Source organism: Orcinus orca, chromosome 1, assembly GCF_937001465.1.
Source record: "Orcinus orca chromosome 1, mOrcOrc1.1, whole genome shotgun sequence".
NCBI classification, from domain to species: domain Eukaryota; kingdom Metazoa; phylum Chordata; class Mammalia; order Artiodactyla; family Delphinidae; genus Orcinus; species Orcinus orca.
Genome location: NC_064559.1, coordinates 37,418,005 through 37,445,062, shown reverse-complemented (window position 1 = coordinate 37,445,062; position 27,058 = coordinate 37,418,005). Strand labels below are relative to the sequence as shown.

General features: G+C 36.0%; 1 protein-coding gene and 1 pseudogene across 7 annotated transcripts in view; one reads left to right on the top strand and one right to left on the bottom strand.

Annotated features, from left to right (window-relative positions):
- CD46 (CD46 molecule) overlaps positions 1–27,058 on the bottom strand; it is a 54,382-nt gene that overhangs the window by 20,079 nt on the left and 7,245 nt on the right. For all 7 annotated transcript variants that reach the window (XR_007474116.1, XM_033410491.2, XM_033410492.2 and 4 more), the window contains exons 2-5: positions 17,731–17,919; positions 17,291–17,393; positions 10,310–10,395; positions 9,274–9,471 (exon numbers count right to left, since the gene is read on the bottom strand). Coding sequence is in view for 6 of the 7 variants with exons in the window: in XM_033410491.2 (XP_033266382.1) it covers positions 9,274–9,471; positions 10,310–10,395; positions 17,291–17,393; positions 17,731–17,919 (576 nt within the window). In the remaining variant the exon portion in view is untranslated. The remainder of the gene's footprint in view (positions 1–9,273; positions 9,472–10,309; positions 10,396–17,290; positions 17,394–17,730; positions 17,920–27,058) is intronic.
- LOC125965660 (ubiquitin-60S ribosomal protein L40-like) lies at positions 12,720–14,686 on the top strand (annotated as a pseudogene).

The window sequence follows — 27,058 nt, the reverse complement described above, 5'->3', positions numbered from 1 at the left end:
TTTAGTGGCAGTTTCTTGGTAAATTTTTGAAATTTATTCTGCTACGGTCAGTGAATTTCCCAGACCTGTGGGGTTGTTGTTTTGGATCAAATTTAGATAATTTTTGGCCAGTATTTATTGAAATTATTTTCTACATTTTTCTCTCTCCTCTCTTCTGAAACTCCAGTTACATGTATGTTTGACTCTTTGCTTTTTCTCCCAAATGTCTTTCTCTCTGTTTCTTATTTTAATCTTTCTTTTCAAATCATGGTGGATTTCTATTGCTCTGTCACTGATATTTTTCACTGTTGGGCCAATATGCTCTTAATTGTACCTAATGATTTTCTTCTAAGTTAGGTTTACTACTAGATAACAAAGTACATACAGTAAATCTCACCCTTTTAAGTGTACAGCTATATTAGTTTTGATCAATTCAAATAACCATGTAATTACCTGCACAATAACAAAAGTTCCATTATCTCCAAATACTTCCTTATGCCACTTTGTAATCAACCCTCCCCAACTTTCGACCACCTTATCCAACCAGCCAACCACTAATCTGTTTTCTGTCCCTATAATGTTGCTTTTCCAGCATGTCATAATGGGATCACAGCCTCTGAGTATGGCTTATTTCACTTAGCATAATGCATTTGAGATTCATTCCTGCTGTTGCATGATTCAGGAGTTCATTTCTTTTTATTGCAGAGTATTACTCCATTGTATGGATGTGGTATAGGCTGCTCATCTATTACCAGATGAAGGACATGTGGGCTAATTCCAGTGTGGAATGATTATGACTAATGCTGCTGTGAATATTCTCATGCAGGTTTCTATATAAACATACCTTTTTACTTATGTTGCTGAGTTGTATGGTAAATGTATATTTAACCTTATAAGGAATTGCCAAATTGTGTTCCATAATGTTCATACCACTTTGCATTCTTACCAGCAATGTATTAGAGCTCCAATTGCTCCATATACTTGCCAGTTAATGGTATTGTTAGTTTTTAGGTTTTTTTTTTTTTAATTTCAGCCATTCTAATAGCTGTTTAGTGATACCTCACTATGGTATTAAATTCCATTCTGTAATTACTAATGATATCAAGCAACTTTTCATGTACTTTTTTGGCATACATATGTCTTCTTTGGTGAAACAAATCTATTCAAATATGTTGCCCATCTTAAAAAACATTGGGTTCTTTTCTTATTGTGTTTTGAGAGTTACTTATATATTGTATACAAGTCCCTTAGCAGATATGTATTTTGCAAATATTTTCTCCCAGTCTGTGGCTCATTTTATTCATTCTTTGAACAGTGTAGTTGAAGCAGAAGTTTTGAGTTTTTAATAAGTCCAATTAATATTTTTTCTTTAAAGAAGAAGGATCATGCTTTTAGCATTGATTTAAGAAATCTTTGGCTAAGGCAGAAATATTTTCTACGTTTTCTAGTAAAAGCCTTATGGTTTTAGGTTTTACATTTAAGTCTTTGGTTCATTGTAAGTAAATGTTTGTCTATGGTGCTAACATAGGTTGAGGTGCTTTCTTTTTTCTGTGCATAATGTATATCGAATTGAGCCTGTAAATTTACCATTTTTCCAATGAATTGTTTGTATATCTGTGATGAAATCAAGTGGACATATTTGAAAGGGTCTATCTGGATACTTATTCTGTTCCACTGCTCTACATGGCTATCCTTTCACCAATACCACACTGTCTTGATTATATTCCTTACAGCATGGTTTATAAGAAGTCTTGACATCAGGTAGAACAAGACGTCTATAATTTTTTTTCAAATTTATATTGACTATTCTAGTTCTTTTATCTTTCTAAATAAATTGTAGAGCCTGTTTCTCAAGTTCTGCTGGGATTTTATGGGATTGTGTTGAATTTAAAGATCAATTACTGACATCTTTATTATATTGTGTCTTCTAATCCATGACCACTGAATTTTCTCTATTTATTAAGGTCTTCTTTAATTTCTTCTATGTTTAATTGCTTTTACCATTTAAATATTTCACATACATTGCTAGATTTATATGCAAGTATTTCATGTTTTGGAGCTGGTATAAACAGTACTTGAAAATTTTCAATTTCTAATGGTGTTTTACTAGTTTATAGATATACCGTCGATTTCTGTATGTTGATCGTGTATCTTGCAACCTTGCTAAAACTTCAGCCATTCAAGTTTTCTACAAAAGCAATCGTCATAAGTGAATGAAGTCTATTTTATTTCTTACTCTCCAATATGTATGCCTTATTGTACTGTCTAGGAACTCCAATGCAATGCCGAATAGACATCCTTATCTTGTTCCACTTTAAGTAAAAATAAACTACTCTTTTACTATTAAGTATAATGTTAGCTGGGGAATTTTTTTTTTTTTTTTTTTTGCGGAGCACAGGCTCTGGACGCGCAGGCTCGGCGGCCATGGCTCACGGGCCCAGCTGCTCCGCGGCGTGTGGGATCTTCCTGTACCGGGGCACGAACCCGTGCCCCCTGCATCGGCAGGCGGACTCTCAACCACTGTGCCACCAGGGAAGCCCCAGCTGGGGAACTTTTATAGGTGCCTTTTGTCAGCTTCAGGTAGTTCCCTTATATCCTTATTTGCTGAGTTTTATAATGAAAAGATGATAAATTCTGTCATATACTCTTTTTTCTTTTACATCTATTAAGGTGATCATGTGTGGTTTTATTTTGTTTTTGTTTTTTGGCACATGCTAGAAGATTTAATCTTTAAAATAAACATTAAGTTAGGCATTCTATTTGCAGGAGAAACTGACATTCAAAGAAGTTAAATAACTTACAGAGCTAATGGGAAGTGGAGACAGAATTGTCCAATATATTCAAGGGAAGGTTTGTGTAAGCAAATGGCTCTGGGCTCAAATAAGGGAGGATATGCAGCATACTCTAAGCTCTCATTAGTTCTCTTTTTTTTTTTTTTTGAATTTTATTTATTCATTTTTTTTATACAGCAGGTTCTAATTACTTATCTATTTTATACATATTAGTGTACACATGTCAATCCCAATCTCCCAATTCATCACACCACACCGCCCGCCTCCCCCCAACTTTTCCCCCTTTGTGTCCATACTTTTGTTTTTTACATCTGTGTTTCTATTTCTGCCTTGCAAACCAGTCCATCTGTACCATTTTTCTAGATTCCACATATATGCGTTAATATATGATATTTGTTTTTCTCTTTCTGACTTACTTCACTCTGTATGACAGTCTCTAGGTCCATCCACGTCTCTACAAATGACCCAACTTCACCCCTTTTTATGGCTGAGTAATATTCCACTGTATATATGTACCACCTCTTCTTTATCCATTCATCTGTTGATGGACATTTAGGTTGCTTCCATGACCTGGCTATTGTAAACAGTGCTGCAATGAACATCGGGGTGCATGTGTCTTTTTGTTTTTGTTTGAATTTTATTTTATTTTGTTTTTATACAGCAGGTTCTTATTAGTCATCAATTTTATACACATCAGTGTATACATGTCAATCCCAATCGCCCAATTCATCATACCTCCACCCCCACCCCCTGCTGCTTTCCCCCCTTGGTGTCCATACGTTTGTTCTCTAAATCTGTGTCTATTTCTGCCCTGCAAACCAGTTCATCTGTACCATTTTTCCAGGTTCCACATATATGCGTTAATATGTGATATCTGTTTTTCTCTTTCTGACTTACTTCACTCTGTATAACAGTCTCTAGATTCATCCACGTCTCTGCAAATGACCCAATTTCGTTCCTTTTTATGGCTGAGTAATATTTCATTGTATATACGTACCACATCTTCTTTATCCATTCATCTGTCAATGGACATTTAGGTTGCTTCCATGACCTGGCTATTGTAAATAGTGCTGCAATGAACATTGGGGTGCATGCGTCTTTTTGAATTAGGGTTTTCTCTGGGTATATGCTCAGTAGTGGGATTGCTGGGTCATATGGTAATTCTATGTTTAGCTTTTTAAGGAACCTCCATACTGTTCTCCATAGTGGCTGTATCAATTTACATTCCCACCAACAGTGCAAGAGGGTTCCCTTTTCTCCACACCCTCTCCAGCATTGTTGTTTGTAGATTTTCTGATGATGACCATTCTAACTGGTGTGAGGTGATACCTCACTGCAGTTTTGATTTGCATTTCTCTAATAATTAGCAATGTTGAGCAGCTTTTCATGTGCCTTTTGTCCATCTGTATGTCTTCTTTGGAGAAATGTCTATTTAGGTCTCCTGCCCATTTTTTGATTGGGTTGTTTTTTTAATATTGAGCTGCATGAGCTGTTTATATATTTTGGGGATTAATACTTTGTCCGTTGATTCATCTGCAACTATTTCCTCCATTCTGAGGGTTGTCTTTTTGTCTTTTTTATAGTTTCCTTTGTTGTGCAAAAGCTTTTAACTTTCATTAGGTCCCATTTGTTTATTTTTGGTTTTATTTCCATTTCTCTAGGAGGTGGTCAAAAAAGATCTTGCTATGATTTATGTCAGAGTGTTCTTCCTATGTTTTCCTCTAAGAGTTTTATAGTACCTGGTCATACATTTAGGCCTTTAATCCATTTTGAGTTTATTTTGTGTACGTTAGGGAGTGTTCTAATTTCATTCTTTTACATGTAGGTGGCCAGTTTTCCTAGCATCACTTATTGAAGAGACTGTCTTTTCTCCATTGTATATCCTTGCCTCCTTTGTCATAGATTAGCTGACCATAGATGTGTGAGTTTATCTCAGGGCTTTCTATCCTGTTCCATTGATCTATACTTCTGTTTTTTATGCCAGTACCATATTGTCTTGATTACTATAACTTTGTAGTATACTCTGAAGTCAGGGAGTCTGATTCCTCCAGGTCCATTTTTTTCCCTCAAGATTGCTTCGGCTATTCAGGGACTTTTGTTTCTCCATACAAATTTTAAGCTTTTTTGTTCTAGTTCTCTAAAAAATGTCATTGGTAATTTGATAGGGATTGCATTGAATCTGTAGATGGCTTTCAGTAGTATAGTCATTTTCACAATTTGATTCTTCCAATCCAAGAACTTGGTGTATCTCTCCATCTGTGTCACCTTTGATTTCTTTCATCAGTGTCTTATAGTTTTCTGAGTACAGGTCTTTTACCTCCTTAGGTAGGTTTATTCCTAGTTATTTTATTCTTTTTGTTGCACTTGTGAATGGAATTGTTTCCTTAATTTCTCTTACTGATCTTTCGTTGTTCGTGTATAGGAATGCAAGAGTGTTTTTTTTTTTCTTCTTCAAAGTTTCTTGATATGGTAAATTGCACTGATTAATTTTCAAATTTGAATCGTCCATGAACTCATGGAATAAATCCTACTTAATTACGATGTATTATTTTTTATAGGCAAGGATTTGATTTATTAATATTTTAAGAAGTTTTAGTTCTATGCCCATTTTGGATATTGTCTGTAATTTTCTTGCAATGTTTCTGTCTGGTTTTGGTATCAGAGCAATGCTGTCCTCATGAAATGAGTTAAGAAGTATTCCTATCTCTTTAGTTTTCTTGAAAACTTTGTGTAGGGCTACTACTATTTATTCCTTAAATGTTTGGTATAATTCCCCAGTGAGGACATGGGCCTGCAGTACACTTCATGAGAAGGTTTTTTATAATTTTTTATTGAAGTATAGGTGATTTACAATATTGCGTTAGTTTCAGGTATACAGCATAGTGATTTGTTGTTTGGTTATTCTTTAGATTATATTCCATTACAGGTTATTACAAGATATTGGATACAATTCCCTGTGCTATATAGCAAATACTTGTTGCTTTTTTATTTTACGTATAGTAGTTTGTATCTGTTAATCCCATGCCCCTAATTTGTTGCCCCCCTCCTTTTTCCCTTTGGTAATCATAAGTTTGTTTTCTACATCTGTGAGTCTGTTTCTGTTTTGTATATAGAATCATTTGTATTATTTTTTTTTGATTCCACATACAGCTGATATCATATAGTATTTGTCTTTCTGTCTTACTTACTTCACTAAGCATAAAATTCTCTATGTCCATCCATGTTGCTAAAATGTAACTATTTTATTCTTTTTTTAACGCTAAGTAATATGCCAATACACACACATACAGACACACAGACACACAGACACACACACACACACACACACACACACACAAAACATCTTCTTAATCCAATCACCTGTTGATGGGTACCTGGGTTACTTCTATGTCTTGGCTATTGTAAATAGTGTTGCTATGAACATTGGGAGTGCATGTTCCTTTTTGAATTAGAGTTTTCGCTTTTTCCAGACATATACCAGGAGTGGGATTACTGGATCATAGCTCTATTTTTAGTTTTTTAAGTAACCTCCAGACTGTCTTCTTTACTGGCTGCATCACTTTACATTCCCACCAACAGTGCAAGAGGGTGCCCTTTTCTCCACACCCTCTCCAACATTTATTATTTATAGACTTTTTGATGACAGCCATTCTGACCAGTGGTAACACCTTGTGGTTTGGATTTGCACTTCTCTAATAATTAGTGATGTTGAGCATCTTTTCATATACATGTAGGCAATCTGTATGTCTTCTTTAGAGAAACGTCTATTTAGGTCTTCTACCCATTTTTTGATTGTGTTGTTTGTTTTTTTAATATTGAGTTGTATGAGCTGTTTGTGTACTCTGGATATTAACCTCTTGTCATTTGCATCATTTGCAAATATTTTCTCTCATTCCATAGGTTGTCTTTTGGTTTTGTTGATAGTTTCCTTTGCTGTGCAGAAGCTTTTAAGTTTGATTAGGTCCCATTTGTTTACTCTTGCTTTTGTTTCTTTTGCCTTGGGAAGCTGACCTAAGAAAATATTGCTACAACTTTTGTCAGAGTGTTTTGCCTATGTTTTATGGTGTCACGTCTTACATTTAGGCCTTTACACAATTTGAGTTTATTTTTGTGTATGGTGTGAGGGAATGTTCTAATTTCATTGTATTACATGTAGCTGTCCAGCTTTCATAAGACCATTTGTTGAAGAGACTGTCTTTTCTCCATTGTATATTCTTGCCTCCTTTGTTGTAGATTAATCGACCATAGGTGCATGGGTTTATTTCTGGGTTCTCTACTCTGTTCCATTGAACTACAATGGAGTAGGTTCTCTACTCCATTGATCTACATGTCTGTTTTTGTGCCAATACCATGCTGCTTTGATTACTGTACCTCTGTAGTATAGTCTAAAGTCAAGGAAGGGTTATATCTTGAGCTTTCTTCTGTTTTCTCAGTATTGCTTTGGCAATTCTGCCTCTTTTATGGTTCCATATAAATTTTAGGATTATTTGTTCTAGTTCTGTGAACAATGTCACAGGTATTTTTATAAGCATTGCATTAAATCTGTAGATTGGTTTGGGTAGTATGGCCATTTTAGCAATATTAATTCTTCCAATCCAAGAGCACAGTATATTTTTTCCATTTCTCTGAATCCTGTTCAGATTCCTTTATCAATGTTTTATAGTTTTCAGTGTATAGGTCTTTCACTTCATTGGTTAAGTCTATTCCTAGGTTCTTTTGTTTGTTTTTAGATGCAATTTTAAATGGAATTTTTTTTTTAACTTATTCTTTCTGACATTTCATTATTAGGGTAAAGAAACACAACAGATTTCTGTATATTCATCGTGTATTCTCTTACCTTGCTGAATTCATATATTAGTTCCAATAGTTTTTTATAGAGTAGCATTCTCTATATAGAGTATTATGTCATCTGTAAATAGTGACAGTTTTACTTACTCCTTTCTATTTTGGATAGCTTTTATTTTTTTTTCTTTTCTGACTTCCAACACTATGTTAAATAGAAGTCATGAGAGTGGGTATACTTGTCTTGCTCCTGAATTTCAGGAAGGCTTTCAGCTTCTGACCTTTGAGTATTATGTTGGCTGTGGGTTTGTCATAAATCACCTTTATTATGTTGAGGTATGTTCCTGCTATACCCACCTCCATGAAGGTTTTTATCATGACTGGATGTTGAATTTTGTCAAATGCTATTTATGCATTTGACAAAATTTCCTTCTGCACAAGGATGGTTCAACATACAGAAATCAATCAATGTGATATACCACAATAACAAAAGGAAAGACAAAATCTACATGCAAGAAGGTTTAAGTTGTCAAATTTACAGGCATAAAGTTGTTTGTTTTATTCCCTTACTGTTCTTTAAATGTCTGCAGTATATGTGGTGACCTCCTCTTTTTCACTCTTGATACTGGTTATTTGTATCTTCTGTTTTCCTGTCAAACTACCTATAGGTTTATCCAATTTATCAATCTTCTCCAAGAAGCAGGTATTGATTTGATTCTCTCTATATTATTTCTCTTTTCAATATCATTGATTTTTTCTCTGTCTTTATTATTTCCTATTGGGGTTTAAGTTGCTCTTTTTTTTTAGTTCCTTATGGTAGAAGTTCAGATTATTGATTTGAGACTTTTCTTTTTCCAATATAAGTATTACATGGTTTAAATATCCTTCTAAGCAATGCTTTTGCTGTATCCCACAAGTTCTGATATTTTGATATGCTGTGTTTCATTTTTATTATATTCGAAGCACTTTCTAATTTCCCTTGTTAGTACTTTGTCTTTGATTCATTTATTAGTTGTAAGTGTCTGCATAATTTTCAAATATTTGGGGATATTCTAGATTTATGTTTTGATTTCTACATCCATCCCAGTTTGATCAGATAATGTACTCTAAATGATTTCAATTATTTGAAATTTGTTAAAAATTATCTTATTGCCTAGAATATGGTATTAGAGAATGTTCCATGTTCACTTGAGAAGAGTAAATATTTTGCTATTATTCAGTGGACCCTTTCTTTCAAGAGTAAAAATCCCTCCAGTGTCTCCCTGCTTCTGATCATGCTCTAATGCCTTAAACATTGTTTTTAAGTAAGATTTGCCCAGAGTTTATAAATCATATCTGTGAGACAATTAATCTTTTACAATTTACACTATGATTTCCTGTAGCCAAAACTGTCAGACTTCTTGTAATACAAGATAACACTTTCTTATGTTTAAGAAAGTGTGTGTTGAATTTTTTGATGCTTTTCATGGAAAAAAAGTCCTAACTCATGCATATACACAGTAGTTTACAATGTATAAATTGGAATGCCAAGAACCTGTGGGGTGAGAGGGGGGAAGCTCTACAAGTAGAAGTATTTTATACTTGATTTGACCGATATTAAATTAAATTAGAAACCAATTAAATAGGAGGATCAAGCACATATGGCTGTTTTTACTGTAAGTAAAACAATTTACAAAGCGTTTCTACAAATTAAGAAGGAAATAAATGGAAATATTATTACCTTTACACTGAGGAGGGTCACTACTCCATTTGTCATTTCCAATACAAACAAGCTTGCTCTCTCCAACAAGTGAATATTGATCTGTTCCATTTGAAGCATCACAACTATAAGTTACTACTTCACTGTATTCAAATATATCCTTGAGGCTATTTGTGTATTTTCCATTTAGAATTTTTTCAGGTGGTTTACACAAAATCTCTTAGAAAGGGAAAAAAATAAGACATAAAAGGCAAAAGGAAAGGTAAAAGATTAAACAGCAATTAGTAAAGATATATGAATTGCCTTCAATAAATTAACATATGATTTCTACAAGCTAGTTGTGAATCCAATATCCATTTAGAAGGTTTCTATGAGAAAATGTATTATCCTAAATTCAAACTATTAATTTAGAAGTGAATTATTTAAAATAAAACTAATTTTCTTAAATAACTACATTAAAAATCTATATGAAACACATTTATTTATCTGCAAGGCCATACTAAGTTTTGTTCTCATCATAAGAGATGTTGACAATTTAATGATATGATATAATTATGATTAAAAACAGAACTCAGTGCTGGTTGAGAAACACTTCATAATTTATAAATATATCTATTCACTAAATCAGTTCTTCACATTGATACCAAGTATTATTGTCATTTTTCACTTTCATCCTTACAAGTGTATGGTGAAATTTTCCAGAGGCTATAAATTGTGTGATTTTGCAAGACACTGAATCCAGATGTCTTCCTTTAAGCCAGATATTGAAGAAATTTGCAAAAATGTAAAACAATGCCACTATTTGTTTTGGAAATTTTTGATTTTTCATAGAAGTATGTTGTATATACTAACAGGTATTGCGCTTACTCTTCTTAAAAATGAATAATAATTATTTTAAAAACTTTTCAGTTTTAATTCCAATATAATAATAGCAAAAGATATAACCCACATAAAGAAAAGTTCATTGGTATCTATGTTAATTTAAAAGCATAAAGGGGTCCTGCGGCCCAAAGTTTGAGAACTGCTCCTCTATATTCTAAAGAGAGAATATACTTACTTTCACACGTTGGAGGAGTATCACTCCACTCCACAGTACTTCCAGAAATGTCACAGTATAGAATACTTGGTCCAATTAAGAAATAACTAAATGAGAAAAGAAAAGTTACTATGTTCTTTAGTAGTTACAAGATGGACATAATAATGAAAACAATTTTATATGGTTGTCTTCCTGCACTATAGTAATTTGAGGGAGAAGTTCCTTAAACAAAATATAATGTAAGTGCTAACTAAATATGCAACTTAATTAAATAGAGTTTCTGCATGTGAACACACATTGGCCCACAGAAAAATGTCTAAATTACTCTGTCATGTTGTCAGTGTAGCCCCTCCGCTATCTCTGGCAAATGCATCACACGTTCACTTCTCTACCCTTTTGCTCACACCATTCTGCTCAGTAAGGACTGAGCAGACGGGTCAGGCCCTAGAGCTTGCCTGCCTGGATTCAAGTTCCAGCTCTAAGACTGACTTATTTGAGCTTGGGCAAGCCCCTTAGGCAAGGTTCTCTTGCTCAGTTTCCTCATCTATGAAAAGGGGGGTAACACTACATACCTCATAGGACTGTTCTGAGGATTGGATGAGTTAGCATCTGGCACGTAGTGAGTACTAGGTAAGTTTTAGCTTTTTTAAACATTCTTTAGATAATATTCTTTAGATTCTTTATTAATATTCAGAATACAGGCATACCATCTTACTGCTCTTCACTTTATTAAGTTTTTAACAAACTGAAGGTGTGTGGCAACCCTGCATCAAACAAGTCTATTTGTGCCATTTTCCCCAAAACGTTTGCTCACTTCATGTCTCTGTGTCACATTTTGGTAAATCTCACATATTTCAAACTTTATTACTATTATTCTACTTGTTATAGTGATCTGTGATCAATGTCTTTAATGTTACTACTATGCCTCTGAGGCTCAGATTATGGTTAGCATTTTTCTGGTAATATAGTAGTTTTAAATTAAGGTATATACATTTTTTTAGACATAATTCTATTGCACAGTTACCAGACTACAGTATAGTATAAATGTATGTAAAAAACTCATTTGATTTGCTTTATTGCAGTGGTGTGGAAAGGAACCTGCGATATCTCCAAGATATGCCTGTATCTTTCTAGTAGTAGTTCAGGAATACTACTCAATGAAGTATTCTCCAATTATTTAAATTCATAATACACTCTTCTCCTTCTGGACTCTCACTGTAACGATCATGAATGATTCTATCTATTTGGTGCTTTTCATTTACTATTTTGCTCTGATGCCTCTCTATATATTCTGTTTCTCAAGAGGGCTACAACTTCCTTGATTCTACATCTTAAACTTTTGGTGCCTAGTAGCCTCTTCTAAATGTTCCAGCGGAACATTCACTGGATATTCTGCTATTTTTACTTAATCAAGTTAAAAATACTCAGTGTAACTGCCTGTACCCACTTCCAGAGGACTTTTCCCTAAAGGCTAATTCATTGATTCTAGATTATAATGCATTAGGAGAGGATTCTGGGATGATGGCAAAATAAGTGGCAACAGAAATCTGTCTCCACACCTTGATGATGACACTGACAGAATCTGCCTGATATCACTATTTTGGAAGTCTAGAATCTGTTCATGGCTTGCAATTACTAGGAGAAGACTTAGGTAAATTTACTTGCTTTGAGTCAATTTTAGCTCTTAGCACAGTGGCAGCTACCTATCCCCCCCCACCCAGCTGGCATCTGTACACGTGTTGCTAGAGCAGCTTATAAGTAGCCTGTGGGAGCTAGGGTGGGCAAAAAGGAATCTGCCCTCCAAGTATCAGGGATTTGTGTTCTTATCACTGCTGCTTCTGATCACAGAGAAGCAGAAAAAGAGGTGGGCAGCCTTTGTTGTCACACCTCCCCCAACTTTTTCAAGCTCCTTCAACACTGGACAAATGATATCCAAGGGATTTAAAATCCAGCATCCTTTGCCCCTCCCCTTCACTTTTACTTTTTTTCCACTAACAGGAGCCAGACATTAAACACTAGGACATTCAAAAATAACTGCCATGTGGAAAAAAATTAGAAAATGATTCCGCCTGCCCAGAGAAAGGCTCAGAAAAAACCTGAGATGACCTTCAAGTTTATATGTCAGGCTGCTCCTCAGCACAGAGACACCATACAACAATCAAAAAACCAAACCAAAACAAAACAAAAAAACCCATAAAACAGTAAGCTCTAGGTAGTGGGCAGAATCTGATTTCCAGAGTTACCACATTATTAGATTCAAATATTGATTCAACAAAAAAGTTGTAAGGCATACAAAGAAACGGGAAAGGAAAAGTATGGCTCATACAGTGGAAAAATACATGAACAGAATTTTTTTCTGAAGGAGACCTCATGACAAATCTATCAAAGACTTTAAATGTCTTGTGAAGGCACTCTCAATGGAAATTAACGGATGCCAGTTCTGCCACCCCATTTTTCTTCAGTGAAGCAGCCAAACAGCAGACACAGAGAAGCCAATGAAGAAGCCAAACAGCAAATCTTTGTGAAGACCCTGACGGGCAAGACCATCACTCTTGAGGTCAAACTCAGTGTCACCACTGAGAATGTCAAAGCCAAAATCAAAGACACTGAGGACATCCTGCCTCACCAACAGAGTCTGATTTTTGCAGACAAACAGCTGAGGATGGCCGTACTCTCTCAGACTATAATATCCAGAAAGAATCCACCCTACACTTGGTGCTTCACCTGCAGGGTGGTATCATCAAGTCTTCCCTCTGCCAGCTTTCCCAGAAGTACAACTGCAACAAAATGATCTGCTGCAGGTGTTATGCTCACCTGCACACCAGTGCTGTCAATGGCCACAAGAAGAAGTGTGGCCAAACCAACAACCTGTGCCCCAAGAAGAAGGTCAGGTACATCCTCTCCACTGGCTCTTCTTTTGCCCACAGGGTTGCCCCCTGCCTAAGCCCTGCCCTGGAGCCTCAGTAAAATTTGAAAGAAATAACTGGGATAAAGATGCACAAAGAACTAAAGGAAGAAATGTAGAAAGTCAAGAGAACAATATGTGAACAAAATGGAAATATCAATAGGAGCTAGAAAAGCTAAAAAGAATCCAAAAGTAAATTCTGGAGTTGAAAAGTACATTAATGGAAATGAAAAAGTCACTGGAAGAATTAAAGGCATATTTGAGAAGAAAAAAGAATTAGTGAAATTGAGATAGGGTAGTGGAAATTATTGACTCTAAGAAACAGAAAGAAAAAAGATTGAAGAAAAGTGAACAAAGCCTAAGGGATCTGTGGGACACCAACAAATACACTGTGGGACTCTCAGAAGGAGAAGATAGAGCAAAAGGGACAGAGAGAATACTTCAAGAAGTAATGGCTGAAAACTTCCCAAATTTGATAAAAGAAACAAATATGCCAAAAGCTTAAAATTCTCCAAAAGCTTAAAATTCTGAGTGCAGGTCTCTTTGTATTCATCTTACTAAGATACATGATAATCAGACTTTCAAAGGACAAAGAATGCTGAAAGCTGCATGAGAGAAGTGAATCATCACATACAAGGGATACTAATTAAGATTTGTCATTAGAAACTCAGAGACCAGAAGACCGTGGATTGATACAAAGTGCTAAAAGAAAAAAAGTCCTCTGTTTCCTTATTTATCTTCTGTCTAGTTGTTCTATCCATTATTGTGAGCGAGGTCTTGCAGTCTCCAACTATTATGTCGAAATGCTTATTATGTAGAAATGCATATTTCTCCCTTCAATTCTGTCATTGTTTGTTTTGTTTTGGTTTGGTTTTTTTGGCCGCCCTGTGAGGCTTGTGGGATCTTAGTTCCCCAACCAGGGATTGAACCCGCGCCCCCTACAGTATAAGTGCAGAGTCCTAACCACTGGACCGCCAGGGAATTCCCATGTACAATGTTCAATGTAAAATAATTCCCATGGTAACCACAAACAATATAACTATAGAATATACACAAAAGGAAATGAGAAAGGAATTTAAACATTTCACTACAAAAATCAACTACACACTAAAGAAAACAATAATGCAGGAAATGAGGGACTACAAAAAAGCTATAAAGCATATAGAAAACAAGTAGCACAATGATAGAAATAAATCCCTCCTCGTCAATAATTATATTAAGTGTAGATGGAATAAACTCTCCAATCAAAAGACAGAGATTGGCAGAATGGATAAAAACACATGATCCAACTATATGTTGTCTACAAGAGACTCACTTGACATTCAAAGACACAAATGCGGTGAAAATGAAAGGCTGGAAAAAGATATTTCTCACAAATAGTAACCAAAAGACAGTAGAGTAGCTATACTAAAATCTGACAAAATAGACTTTAAATGAAAAAGGTTACAAGAAACAAAGAAGTAAATTTTATATTAATAAGGATTCAGTACTGAAGATATAACAATTATAAACATTTATGTACCTAATGACAGGCTATCAAAATATATTAAGCAAAAAATGACAGAATTGAAAGGAGAAATATGCATTTCTACATAATAAGCATTTCTACATAATAGTTGGAGACTGCAATACCTCGCTCACAATAATGAATAGAACAACTAGACAGAAGATAAATAAGGAAACAGAGGACTTCAACAGCACAGTAAAACAACCTGATCTCACAGATATATACAAAGCATTCTACCCAACAACAACAGAATACACAGTCTTTTCAAGAGCATGTGGGACTTTTTCCAGGATAGACCATATGTTAGGTGACAAATTAATGTTATTCAAAACATAATTAATTATTTAATAAATAATTAATAATATAATTGTTTTATGCCACAAATTAATATTAATAATAGATTTTAAAAGCCAGATATCATAAAAAGTATATTCTCTGACCACAATAGGATGAATTTAAAAATCAACATCAAAAGGAAAACTGGAAAATTCATAAAATTATGAAAATTAAACAATATGCTTTTGAACAACCAATGGCTCAAAGAAGAAATCAGGGCAATTAGAACATACTTTGACATGAATGGAAATGAAAACATAACATACTAAAACTTATGGGATTCGGCAAGAGCAGTGCTAAGGGGGAAATTTATAGCTATAAATGTTTACGTTAAGAAACGATAGCTCTGAAAAAACAAACTAAGTGTACAATTTAAGGAACCAGAAAAAGATAAACCCAAAGTTAGCAGAAGGAAGCAAATAATAAAGATTAAAACAGACATAAACAACAACAACAAAAAGAGCGAAACAAGAGAGAATATCAATGAAACTAAAAGTTGGTTCTTCAAAAAATGCGACAAAAGTGACAAACCCTTAGATTGACTAAAACAAAGAGATTAGACTCAAATTACTAAAATCAGAAATGAAAGTAGGAACATCACTATAGATTTGACAGAAAAAAAACTATTATGAGAGTACTATGAACAATTTTATGCCACAAATGGATAAACTAGATATAATGGACAAATTCCTAGAAACACAAAACCTACCAAGAGTTAATTACAAAAACAGATAATCTGAATAGATCTGTAACTAGTAAGGAGATTGAATCAGTAATCAAAATTCTCCCAATTAAGAAAAATCCTGGATCTGATGGTTTCATTGGTGATTTCTACCAAACATTTAAAGAAGTAATACCAATCCTTCTCAAACTTTTCCAAAAACCTGAAAAGGAGGGAAGTCTTCCAAACCCATTCTGAGACAAGCATTACGGTGATAGCAAAATTCAATAAAGGTACTACAAGAAAAGAAAGCTAGAGACCACTATCCCTTAAGAACACTGATGCAAACAACCTCAACACAATACTAGCAAACAATTTAGCAGCATTTTAAAAGGATTAAACATCATGACCAAGTGGGAATTATTCCTAGAATGCAAGAGATGGCTCAACACATAAAAATCAATCAATGTAATATGCAACATCAAAAGAATGAAAGGAAAAAAAACCACATGGTCACCTCAATTGAGGCAGAAAAAGCATTTGATAAAATTCAATATTTTTCATAAGAAAAATACTTAACAAACTAGAAACAGAAGGAAACTGCCTTAAGATAATAAACTCCATACATGAAAATCCAACAGCAAACATCATGCTCAGTGGTTAAAATCTGGAACAGATCAGAACAGGCATGAACAACTGCTTTTACCACTTTTATTCAACGTGGTACTAGAAGTTCTAGTCAGAGCAATTAAACAAGAAAAAGAAATATAGTTCTAACTTGGAAAGAAAGAAGTAAAATTATCACGGTTCACAGAGGATATGATCTTCTACATAAAAAACCCTAAAGATTACACACAAACACACACACACACACACACACACACACTGTAAAAACTAATAAATAAACTCAGTAAACTACCAGGATACATAGACAATATTTAAAAACCAGTTGTGTTTCCATAGCATATTACATTTACCTTTTAAATTCACATTTTTTATAAATGTTCAGTATCCCTAACATATGCTATTAAAAGAGCCCTGTAAAACAAAGACTATTATTAAATCCTCAGTACCACTTTTTGAGATGCTTCACTCCTTTGTAGTAGTTTTAAAAATAAGGTTTTCCAATTAAGAGATCTTGATCAACATTATTGTCTAAGCTTACCAGGTCACTTTTGTTCTTGTGACATCTTACAGATTACTTTGATATAAGAATATCTTCAGTTGGCAACTCTACCCCCCAGTTCCATAAACCTATTTCACCTCTGAGAACTGACCATTTTAAATAGGGTGCATTGTGTTGTCAAGGATAAAGTCACCATGATTAACACATTTTTAATGCTTATGAGAGGTTTATTAATACATATACTAAGTATTACACAATTTTACTTTCCTTCAATTTAAATTTCTTTCTACTAGTTACACATCTTTTCAGTCTCCATAAAAAGCCCAAGAGTTATTTGGCTACAGTACAACTTGTCACACAGAAAGCAAAATTAAATCAACTTTGTGGGAATGTTTAAGAAGAGAGGCAAAATGAAAATGGATTTAGTAACATATAACATTATTTCCTCTAAGGAGCATCCTACTTACCCAACATTACAAACATAATGAGCCTCTGAGCCAAACAGAATACTTCCATTTGGGTAGTCTACTTGGCCATTTGGGGGATCCCCTAGGTTAGGACACTGTTTTCCTAAAAGGAAAATTTCAAATTCATTGTTTTATACCAGTTTCAAAACAGATTTGAATCAAATTCAATATTCTACATTGCTCACTTGAATTCATGGGAATATTATTATCTTTTATTATTTGCTTTCTTTAACTATGATAACATCAAAGAAGATTCACATTTACCCAGGCAACCAATTGTGGAAAAAAATGTTCCCTGGAGAGTTTTCAAAGCCTGAATGCACTGCTGTCTAAAACCTACCCATTTCAGTCGTAAAATATGAACCCTAAAATGTGTGAAAAATCTCTAGAGCAATAAAAAAGTTTTTTGAATTAAAAAAAAAAAAGTTTTGTTTACTTACTTGTACAGGCCTCCTGGAGAAGTGACCACATACCATCATTCTGACAAACAGCAGAGGTAGGAAGAGGAGGACGCTTGGGCTGGTAACCTGGGCGACATTCATACTGTACACTCTCCCCAGGGCTATAACTGGGTTTAGGGACACCCGGGAGCTGCATAGATTCATACCTTGGTGGCTCACCACAGGCATCTAGGTATAAGAGAATAAGAGCATAAAAATATTTTATCTCATTCACCAGCCAGGGACTGTGGCCTGGCATCAGGTAGGTAGTACAGAATAAATGGAAAGGTTCTCAGCAAGATTTTAAATGACTGTCCCATGCTTTTACCCAACTGGTGGTGTATGTGCCTTACTTACATTAAATAACAACCTATTAACTTTTGGTTTGTTAGGGAATAAGATGAATTTTTATTCAAGAGTAAATTAAAGAGATAGCATCAATGTTTTTAGTTTTGAAATATAAATACATTTTAGGTATGTATCCTTCCCCACATTTTTCTAAATTCATTTCAAAACTCACCTCTCCTCTAAGAAGTCTCCTACAGTATACAGCACTCTGTTCAGATTACTCTTCCATAGTTTGAAACACAAGCATATGATCACTTGTCATTTCAGGCTCAGTTTCCGCTCAGAAGGCAAGGTCCTAGAGGGCAGTGATCATATGCCTTCTTTCTCTACTACACTCTGTACTCAGTTGGTACTCAAGACATGCTATGGTAAGAGATCAATATAAAATATGCCTTGTAAGATTCATAAATCAAAATAATTATGGACCGAAGTATTTCAAAAAATAATACTCAGTTTCATTTGTTTCCTATTAGTGAATTGAGCATTTTAAAAGTGGTGAATAGACACCATGTAAATATCAAAATGTACTATCTGAAAAGCATTACATGAAAAAACAACTTGCTCTCTTTGACATTACTTTAAATATAATTTAACTTTCCTTCACAGATCAATGGATTGCTCATTCCTCAGAAGCTCCCTGAGGTAGCTGTTTGGGTTGTTTATCCAATATATTCCAACAGTAAAGCTATTATATTGTTATGCTTTTATAATTTTGTACTTCTGGGATTTTTTGGGGGGGTGTTGAGGGAAGGAGTTTTTTACTCCCTAGAATAATGTCATTTCTACCTCAGCAAGCCCTCTTGCTTTATTTTTCTTGCTTTTTTTTTTTTTTTTTTTTTGCGGTACGCGGGCCTCTCACTGCTGTGGCCTCTCCCGTTGCGGAGCACAGGCTCCGGACACAAAGGCTCAGCGGCCATGGCTCACGGGCCCAGCCGCTCCACGGCATGTGGGATCCTCCCGGACCGGGGCACGAACCCGTGTCCCCCGCATTGGCAGGCGGACTCTCAACACCTGCGCCACCAGGGAAGCCCCCTCTTGCTTTTAACTATCTGGGCACTTGATAACCTAACAAATCTGTTAGAAAAATTATGTAAAATAATGTGATGGAGACATATTAAGTCCTAAAGGACTAAAGGAATTCAGAGGCCTCTCTTATAAAGTTAAGAACCTAAGGAGGAGATGGGTGCGAGCCACGGTTATCAGCGCGGACCCCAGAGACGGGCATGAGACGCTAAGGCTGCTGCTGCCGCCACCAAGAAGCCTGTGTGCAAGCACAGGTCACTACACCTCCCCTCCCGGGAGCCTGTGCAGCCCGCCACTGCCAGGGTCCCGGGATCCAGGAACAACTTCCCCGGGAGAACGCACGGTGCGCCTCAGGCTGGTGCAATGTCACGCTGGCCTCTGCCGCCGCAGGCTCACCTCACATTCCATACCCCTTCCTCCCCCTACGCCAGCCTGAGTGAGCCAGAGCCCCCCAATCAGCTGCTACTTTAACCCCGTCCTGGCTGAGCAAAGAACAGACGCCCTCAGGCGACCTACACGCAGAGGTGGGGCCAAATCCAAAGCTAAACCCCAGGAGCTGTGCGAACAAAGAAGAGAAAGGGAAATTTCTCCCAGCAGCCTCAGGAACAGCGGATTAAATCTCCACAATCAGCTTGATGTACCCCGCACCTCTGAAATACCTGAATAGACAATGAATCATACCAAAATTAAGGCGGTGGACTTTAGGAGCAACTGTAGACTTGGGGTTTGCTTTCTGCATCTAATTTGTTTCTGGTTTTATGTTTATCTTAGTTTAGTATTTAGAGTTTATTATCATTGGTAGATTTGTTTATACATTTGGTTGCTCTCTTCCCTTTATAAAAATATATAGATATATATTTTTTCTTCATTTTTATCTTTTTCTGAGTGTGTATGTGTATGCTTCTTTGTGTGATTTTGTCTATGTAGCTTTGCTTTCACAATTTGTCCTAGGGTTGTGTTTGTCCATTTTTTTTTTTTTTTTTAGTATAGTTTCTAGAACTTGTTATCATTGGTGGATTAGTTTTTTGATTTGGTTGCTCTCTTCTTTCTTTCTTTCTTTTATTACTTTAACAATTCTTTAAATTTTTAATAATTTTATTTTCTATTTTAATAACTTTATTTTACTTATTTATTTCTTTTTTTCTCCCTTTTCTTCTGAGTTGTGTGGCTGACAGGGTCTTGGTGCTCCAGGCGGGTGTCAGGCCTGTGCCTCTGAGGTGAGAGAGCCGAGTTCAGGACACTGATCCACCAGAGACCTCCGGCGCAAAGTAATATCAAACTGTGAAAGATCTCCCAGAGATGTCCAACTCAACCCTAAGACCCAGCTCCACTCAATCACCAGCAAGCTACAGTGCTGGACACCATATGCCAACCAACTAACAAGACAGCAACACAACCCCACCCTTAGCACAGAGGCTGCCTAAAATCATAATAAGGTGACAGACACCCCAAATCACACCACTGGACGTGGTCCTACCCACCAGAAAGACAAGATCCAGCCTCATCGACCAGAACACAGGCACTAGTCCCCTCCATGAGGAAGCCTACACAACCCACTGAATCAACCTCACCCACTGGGGTCAGACACCAAAAACAATGGGAACTACGAACCTGCAGCCTGTGAAAAGGAGACCCCAAACACAGTAAGTTAAGCAAAATGAGAAAACAGAGAAACACAGCCGATGAAGGAGCAAGGTAAAAACCCACCAGACCAAACAAATGAAGAGGAAATAGGCAGTCTACCTGGAAAAGAATTCAGAGTAATGATAGTAAAGATGACTCAAAATCTTGGAAACAGAATGGAGAAAATCCAAGAAACGTTTAACAAGGACCTAGAAGAACTAAAGAGCAAGCAGACAATAATGAAAAACACAATGAAATTAAAAATTCTCTAGAACGAATCAATAGCAGAATAACTGAGGCAGAAGAACCGATAATTGACCTGGAAGACAAAATAGTGGAAATAACTACTACAGAGGAGAATAAAGAAAAAAGAATGAAAAGAATTGAGGACAGTCTTAAAGACCTCTGGGACAACTTTAAATGCACCAACATTCGAATTATAGGGGTCCCAGAAGAAGAAGAGAGAAAGAAAGGGACTGAGAAAATATTTGAAGAGATTATAGTTAAAAACTTCCCTAATATGGTGAAAGGAAATGGTCAATCAAGCCCAGGAAGTGCAGAGTCCCATACAGGATAAATCCAAGGAGAAGCATGCCAAGACACGTATTAATCAAACTATGAAAAATTACATACAAAGAAAAAATATTAAAAGCAGCAAGGGAAAAATAACAAATAACATACAAGGGAATCCCCATAAGGTTAACAGCTGATCTTCCAGCAGAAACTCTGTAAGCCAGAAGGGAGTGGCAGGACATATTTAAAGTGATGAAAGGGAAGAACCTACAACCAAGATTACTCTATCCAGCAAGGATCTCATTCAGGTTCGATGTAGAAATGAAAACCTTTACAGACAAGCAAAAGCTATGAGAATTCAGCACCATAAACCAGCTTTACAACAAATGCTAAAGGAACTTCTCTAGGCAGGAAACACAAGAGAAGGAAAAGAACTACAATAACAAACGAAAACAATTAAGAAAATGGTAATAGGAACAGACATATGGATAATTACCTTAAATGTAAATGGATTAAATGCTCCAACCAAAACAAAGGCTGGCTGAATGGATACAAAAACAAGACCCATATATATGCTGTCTACAAGAGACCCACTTCAGACCTAGGGACACATACAGACTGAAAGTGAGGGGATGGAAAAAGATATTTCATGCAAATGGATATCCAAAGAAAGCTGTAGTAGCAATTCTCATGTCAGACAAAATAGACTTTAAAATATAGAATGTTATAAAAGACAAGGAAGAACACTACATAAAGATCAAGGGATCAATCCAAGAAGATATAACAATCGTAAATATTCATGCACCCAACATAGGAGCACCTCAGTATATAAGGCAAATGCTAATAGCCATAAATGGGGAAATCGAGAGTAACACAATCATAGTAGGGGACTTTAACACCCCACTTTCACCAATGGACAGATCATCCAAAATGAAAATGAATAATGAAACACAGGCTTTAAATGATACATTACACAAGATGGGTTTCATTGATATTTTTTGGACATTCCATCCAAAAACAACAAAATACACTTTCTTCTCAAGTGTTCCTGGAACATTCTCCAGGATAGATCATATCTTGGGTCACAAATCAAGCCTTGGTAAATTTAAGAAAATTGAAATCATATCAAGTATCTTTTCTGACCACAACGTTATGAGACTAGATATCAATTTTAGGAAAAAAAATCTGTAAAAAATACAAGCACATGGAGGCTAAACAATATACTACTAACCAATCACTGAAGAAATCAAAGAGGAAATCAAAAAATACTTAGAAAAAAATCTCAATGAAAACACGACGACCCAAAACCTATGGGATGCAGCAAAAGCAGTGCTAAGAAGGAAGTTTATAGCAATACAATCCGACCTCAAGAAACAAGAAACATCTCAAATAAACAACCTAACCTTACACGTAAAGCAATTAGAGAAAGAAGAACAAAAAAACCCCAAAGTTAGCAGAAGGAAAGAAATCATAAAGATCAGATCAGAAATAAATGAAAAAGAAATGAAGGAAACAATAGCAAACATCAATAAAACTAAAGGCTGGTTCTCTGAGAAGATAAACAAAATTGATAAACCATTAGAGAGACTCACCAAAAAAAAAAAAGGGAGAAGTCTCAAATCAATATAATTAGAAATGAAACAAGAGAAGTAACAACTGACACGGCAGAAATACAAAGGATCATGAGAGATTACTACAAGCAACTATATGCCAATAAAATGGACAACCTGGAAGAAATGGACAAATTCTTAGATAAGCACAACCTTCCAAGACTGAACCAGGAAGAAACAGAAAATATAAACAGACCAATCACAAGCACTGAAATTGAGAAGGTGAGTAAAAATCTTCCAATAAACAAAAGCCCAGGACCTGGGCTTCCCTGGTGGCACAGTGGTTGAGAGTCCGCCTGCCAATGCAGGGGACACGGGTTCATGACCCAGTCCGGGAAGATCCCACATGCCACAGAGCAGCTGGGCCCGTGAGCCATGGCCGCTGAGCCTGCGCATCCGGAGCCTGTGCTCCACAACTGGAGAGGCCATAACAGTGAGAGGCCCGTGTACTGCAAAAAGAAAAAACAAAAACAAACAAACAAAAAAGCCCAGGACCAGATGGCTTCACAGGCGAATTCTATCAAACATTTAGAGAGGAGCTAACATCTCTCCTTCTAAAACTCTTCTAAAATGTAGCAGAGGGAGGAACACTCCCAAACTCATTCTACCAAGCCACCATCACCCTGATACCAAAACCAGACAAACATGTCACAAAGAAAGAAAACTACAGGCCAATATCACTGATGAACATAGATGAAAATATCCTCAACAAAATACTAGCAAACAGAATCCAACAGCACATTAAAAGGATCCTACACCATGATCAATTGGGGTTGATCCCAAGAATGCAAGGATTCTTCAATATACGCAAATCAATCAATGTGATAAACCATATTAATAAATTGAAGGAGAAAAACCATATGATCATGTCAATAGATGCAGAGAAAGCTTTCAACAAAATTCAACACCCATTTATGATAAAAACCCTGCAGAAAGTAGGCATAGAGGGAACTTACCTCAACATAATGAAGGTCATATAGGACACACCCACAGCCAACATCGTTCTCAATGGTGAAAAACTGAAACCATTTCCACTAAGATCAGGAACAAGACAAGGTTGCCAATTCTCACCACTATTATTCAACATAGTTTTGGAAGTTTTAGCCACAGCAATCAGAGACAAAAAAGAAATATAAGGAATTCAAATCAGAAAAGAAGAAGTAAAGCTGTCACTGTTCTCAGATAACACTATACATAGAGAATCCTAAAGATGCCACGACAAAATTACTAGAGCTAATCGATGAATTTGGTAAAGTAGCAGGATACAAAATTAATGCACAGAAAAATCTGGCATTTCTATACATTAGTGATGAAAAATCTGGAAGAGAAATTAAGTAAACACTCCCATTTACCATTGCAACATAAAGAATAAAATACCTAGGAATAAACCTACCTAAGGAGACAAAAGACCTGTATGCAGAAAACTACAAGACACTGATGAAAGAAATTAAAGATGATACAAACAGATAAAGAGATATACAATATTCTTGGATTGGAAGAATGAACATTGTGAAAATGACTATACTACCCAAAGCAATCTACAGATTCAATGCAACCCCTATCAAACTACCAATGGCATTTTTCACAGAAGTAGAACAAAAGATTACACAATTTGGATGGAAACACAAAAGACCCCAAATAGCCAAAGCAATCTTGAGAACGAAAAACGAGCTGGAGGAATCTGGCTTCTGGACTTCAGACTATACTACAAAGCTACAGTAATCAAGACAGTATGGTACTGGCACAAAAACAGAAATATAGATCAATGGAACAGGATAGAAAGCCCAGAGATAAACCCATGCACATATGGTCACCTTATCTTTGATAAAGGAGGCAAGACTATACAATGGAGAAAAGACACCCTCTTCAATAAGTGGTGCTGGGAAAACTGGACAGCTACATGGAGAAGAATGAAATTAGATCACTTCCTAACACCATACACAAAAATAAACACAAAATGGATTGAAGTCCTAAATGTAAGGCCACACACTATAAAACTTTTAGAGGAAAACATAGGCAGAACACTCTATGACATAAATCACAGCAAGATCCTTTTTGACCCACCTCCTAGAGTAAAGAAAATAAAAACAAAAATAGACAAATGGGACCTAATTAAACTTAAAAGCTTTTCCACAGCAAAGGAAACTATAAACAAGATGAAAAGACAACCGTAAGAATGGGAGAAAATATTTGCAAACGAAGCAACTGGCAAAGGTTTAATCTCCAAAATTTACAAGCAGCTCATGCAGCTCAATATCAAAAACACAAAAAACCCAATCCAAAAATGGGCAGAAGACCTAAACAGACATTTCTCCAAAGAAGATATACAGATCGCCAACAAACACATGATAGGATGCTCAATGTCACTAATCATTAGAGAAATGCAAACCAAAACTACAATGAGGTATCACCTCACACCAGTCAGAAAGGCCATCATCAAAAAATCTACAAACAATAAATGCTGGAGAGGGTGTGGAAAAAAGGGAACACTCTTGCACTGTTGGCGGGAATGTAAATTGATACAGCCACTATGGAGAACAGTATGGAGTTTCCTTAAAAAACTAAAATTAGAACTACCATACGACCCAGCAATCCCACTACTAGGCATATACCCTGAGAAAACCATAATTCAAAAAGAGTCATGTACCACATGTTCATTTCAGCTCTATTTACAGTAGCCAGGACATGGAAGCAACCTAAGTGCCCATCAACATATGAATGGATAAAGAAGATGTGGCACATATATACAATGGAATATTACTCAGCCATAAAAAGAAACGAAATTGAGTTACTTGTAGTGAGCTGGATGGACCTAGAGACTGTCATACAGAGTGAAGTAAGTCAGAAAGAGAAAAACAAATACCGTATGCTAACACATATATATGGAATGTAAAGAAAAAAAAATGGTTCTGAAGAACCTAGGGACAGGACAGGAATAAAGACGCAGATGTAGAGAATGGCTTTGAGGACATGGGGAGGGGGAAGGGTAAGCTGGGACAAAGTGAGAGTGCTACATGGACATATATACGCTACCAAATGTAAAACAGATAGCTAGTGGGAAGCAGCCACATAGCACAGGGAGATCAGCTTGGTGCTTTGTGACCATCTAGAGGGGTGGGATAGGGAGGGTGGGAGGGAGACACAAGAGGGAGGAGATATGGGGATATATGTATATGTACAGCTGATTTACTTTGTTATAAAGCAGAAAGTAACACACCACTGTAAAACAATTATACTCTAATAAAGTTGTTAAAAAAATAAAAAGAACCTAAGGAGAAAGAAGAGAGACCTATTCTGGTCCCTGAGGAACTTTTTCTTTCTTACTCCCTGGATCTTGGTCTTCAGATTGAGACTGGTCAAGAGAGAAGTCTAAACAAGTGAAATATTTTACATCTTATTCTAAATTCTAAACTCCTCTCTCAATACACTGTCCAACATTTCATTTACATCATGTGCTGAAATTGTTTCAGCATTTAGCAAATGTTTTGAACATTTCCACTGTGCTGATCTTGTTACATGAATGCTCCTCAATCAACTGCCCAAAACAAGGCAAAAGCAAAAAACAAACAAAGAGCCATAGTTATTAAAGGCATTTTTTTAAAAGATTAGTAAAGAGTTGAATTTTATTAATAACATTAAATTTACTGAATACCCTGAGCCATACATTCTCATTTTACAATAGGAAATAATGGGCTAGAAATGCTATATAATTCCATTTTAGATAAAAACACATATCATTCTAGAATATCCTGGAAGCACCAAGAAAAAAATCAAGTAACAGCATGCATGTGATTAAATTACACAAGTGTTCTTTGTTTTATGTATTCAATTTCAGTAACTGTCTTTTTTTAAAATAAATTGATTTACTTTATTTATTATTTTTATTTTTGGCTGTTTTTGGTGTTCAGGGCTGTGCGCAGGCTTTCTCTAGTTGCGGCGAGTGGGGGCTACTCTTCGTTGCAGTGGGCAGGCTTCTCACTGCGGTGACTTCTCTTGTCACAGAGCACAGGCTCTAAGCGACTGGCTTCAGTAGTTGTGGCACGTGGGCTCAGTAGCTGTGGGTCACAGGCTCTAGAGCTCAGGCTCAGTAGTTGTGGCGCAGGGGCTTAGTTGCTCCGCGGCACGTGGGATCTTCCTGGACCAGGGCTCAAACACATGCCCCCTGCAGTAGCAGACAGATTCTTAACCACTGCGCCAACAGGGAAGCCCTC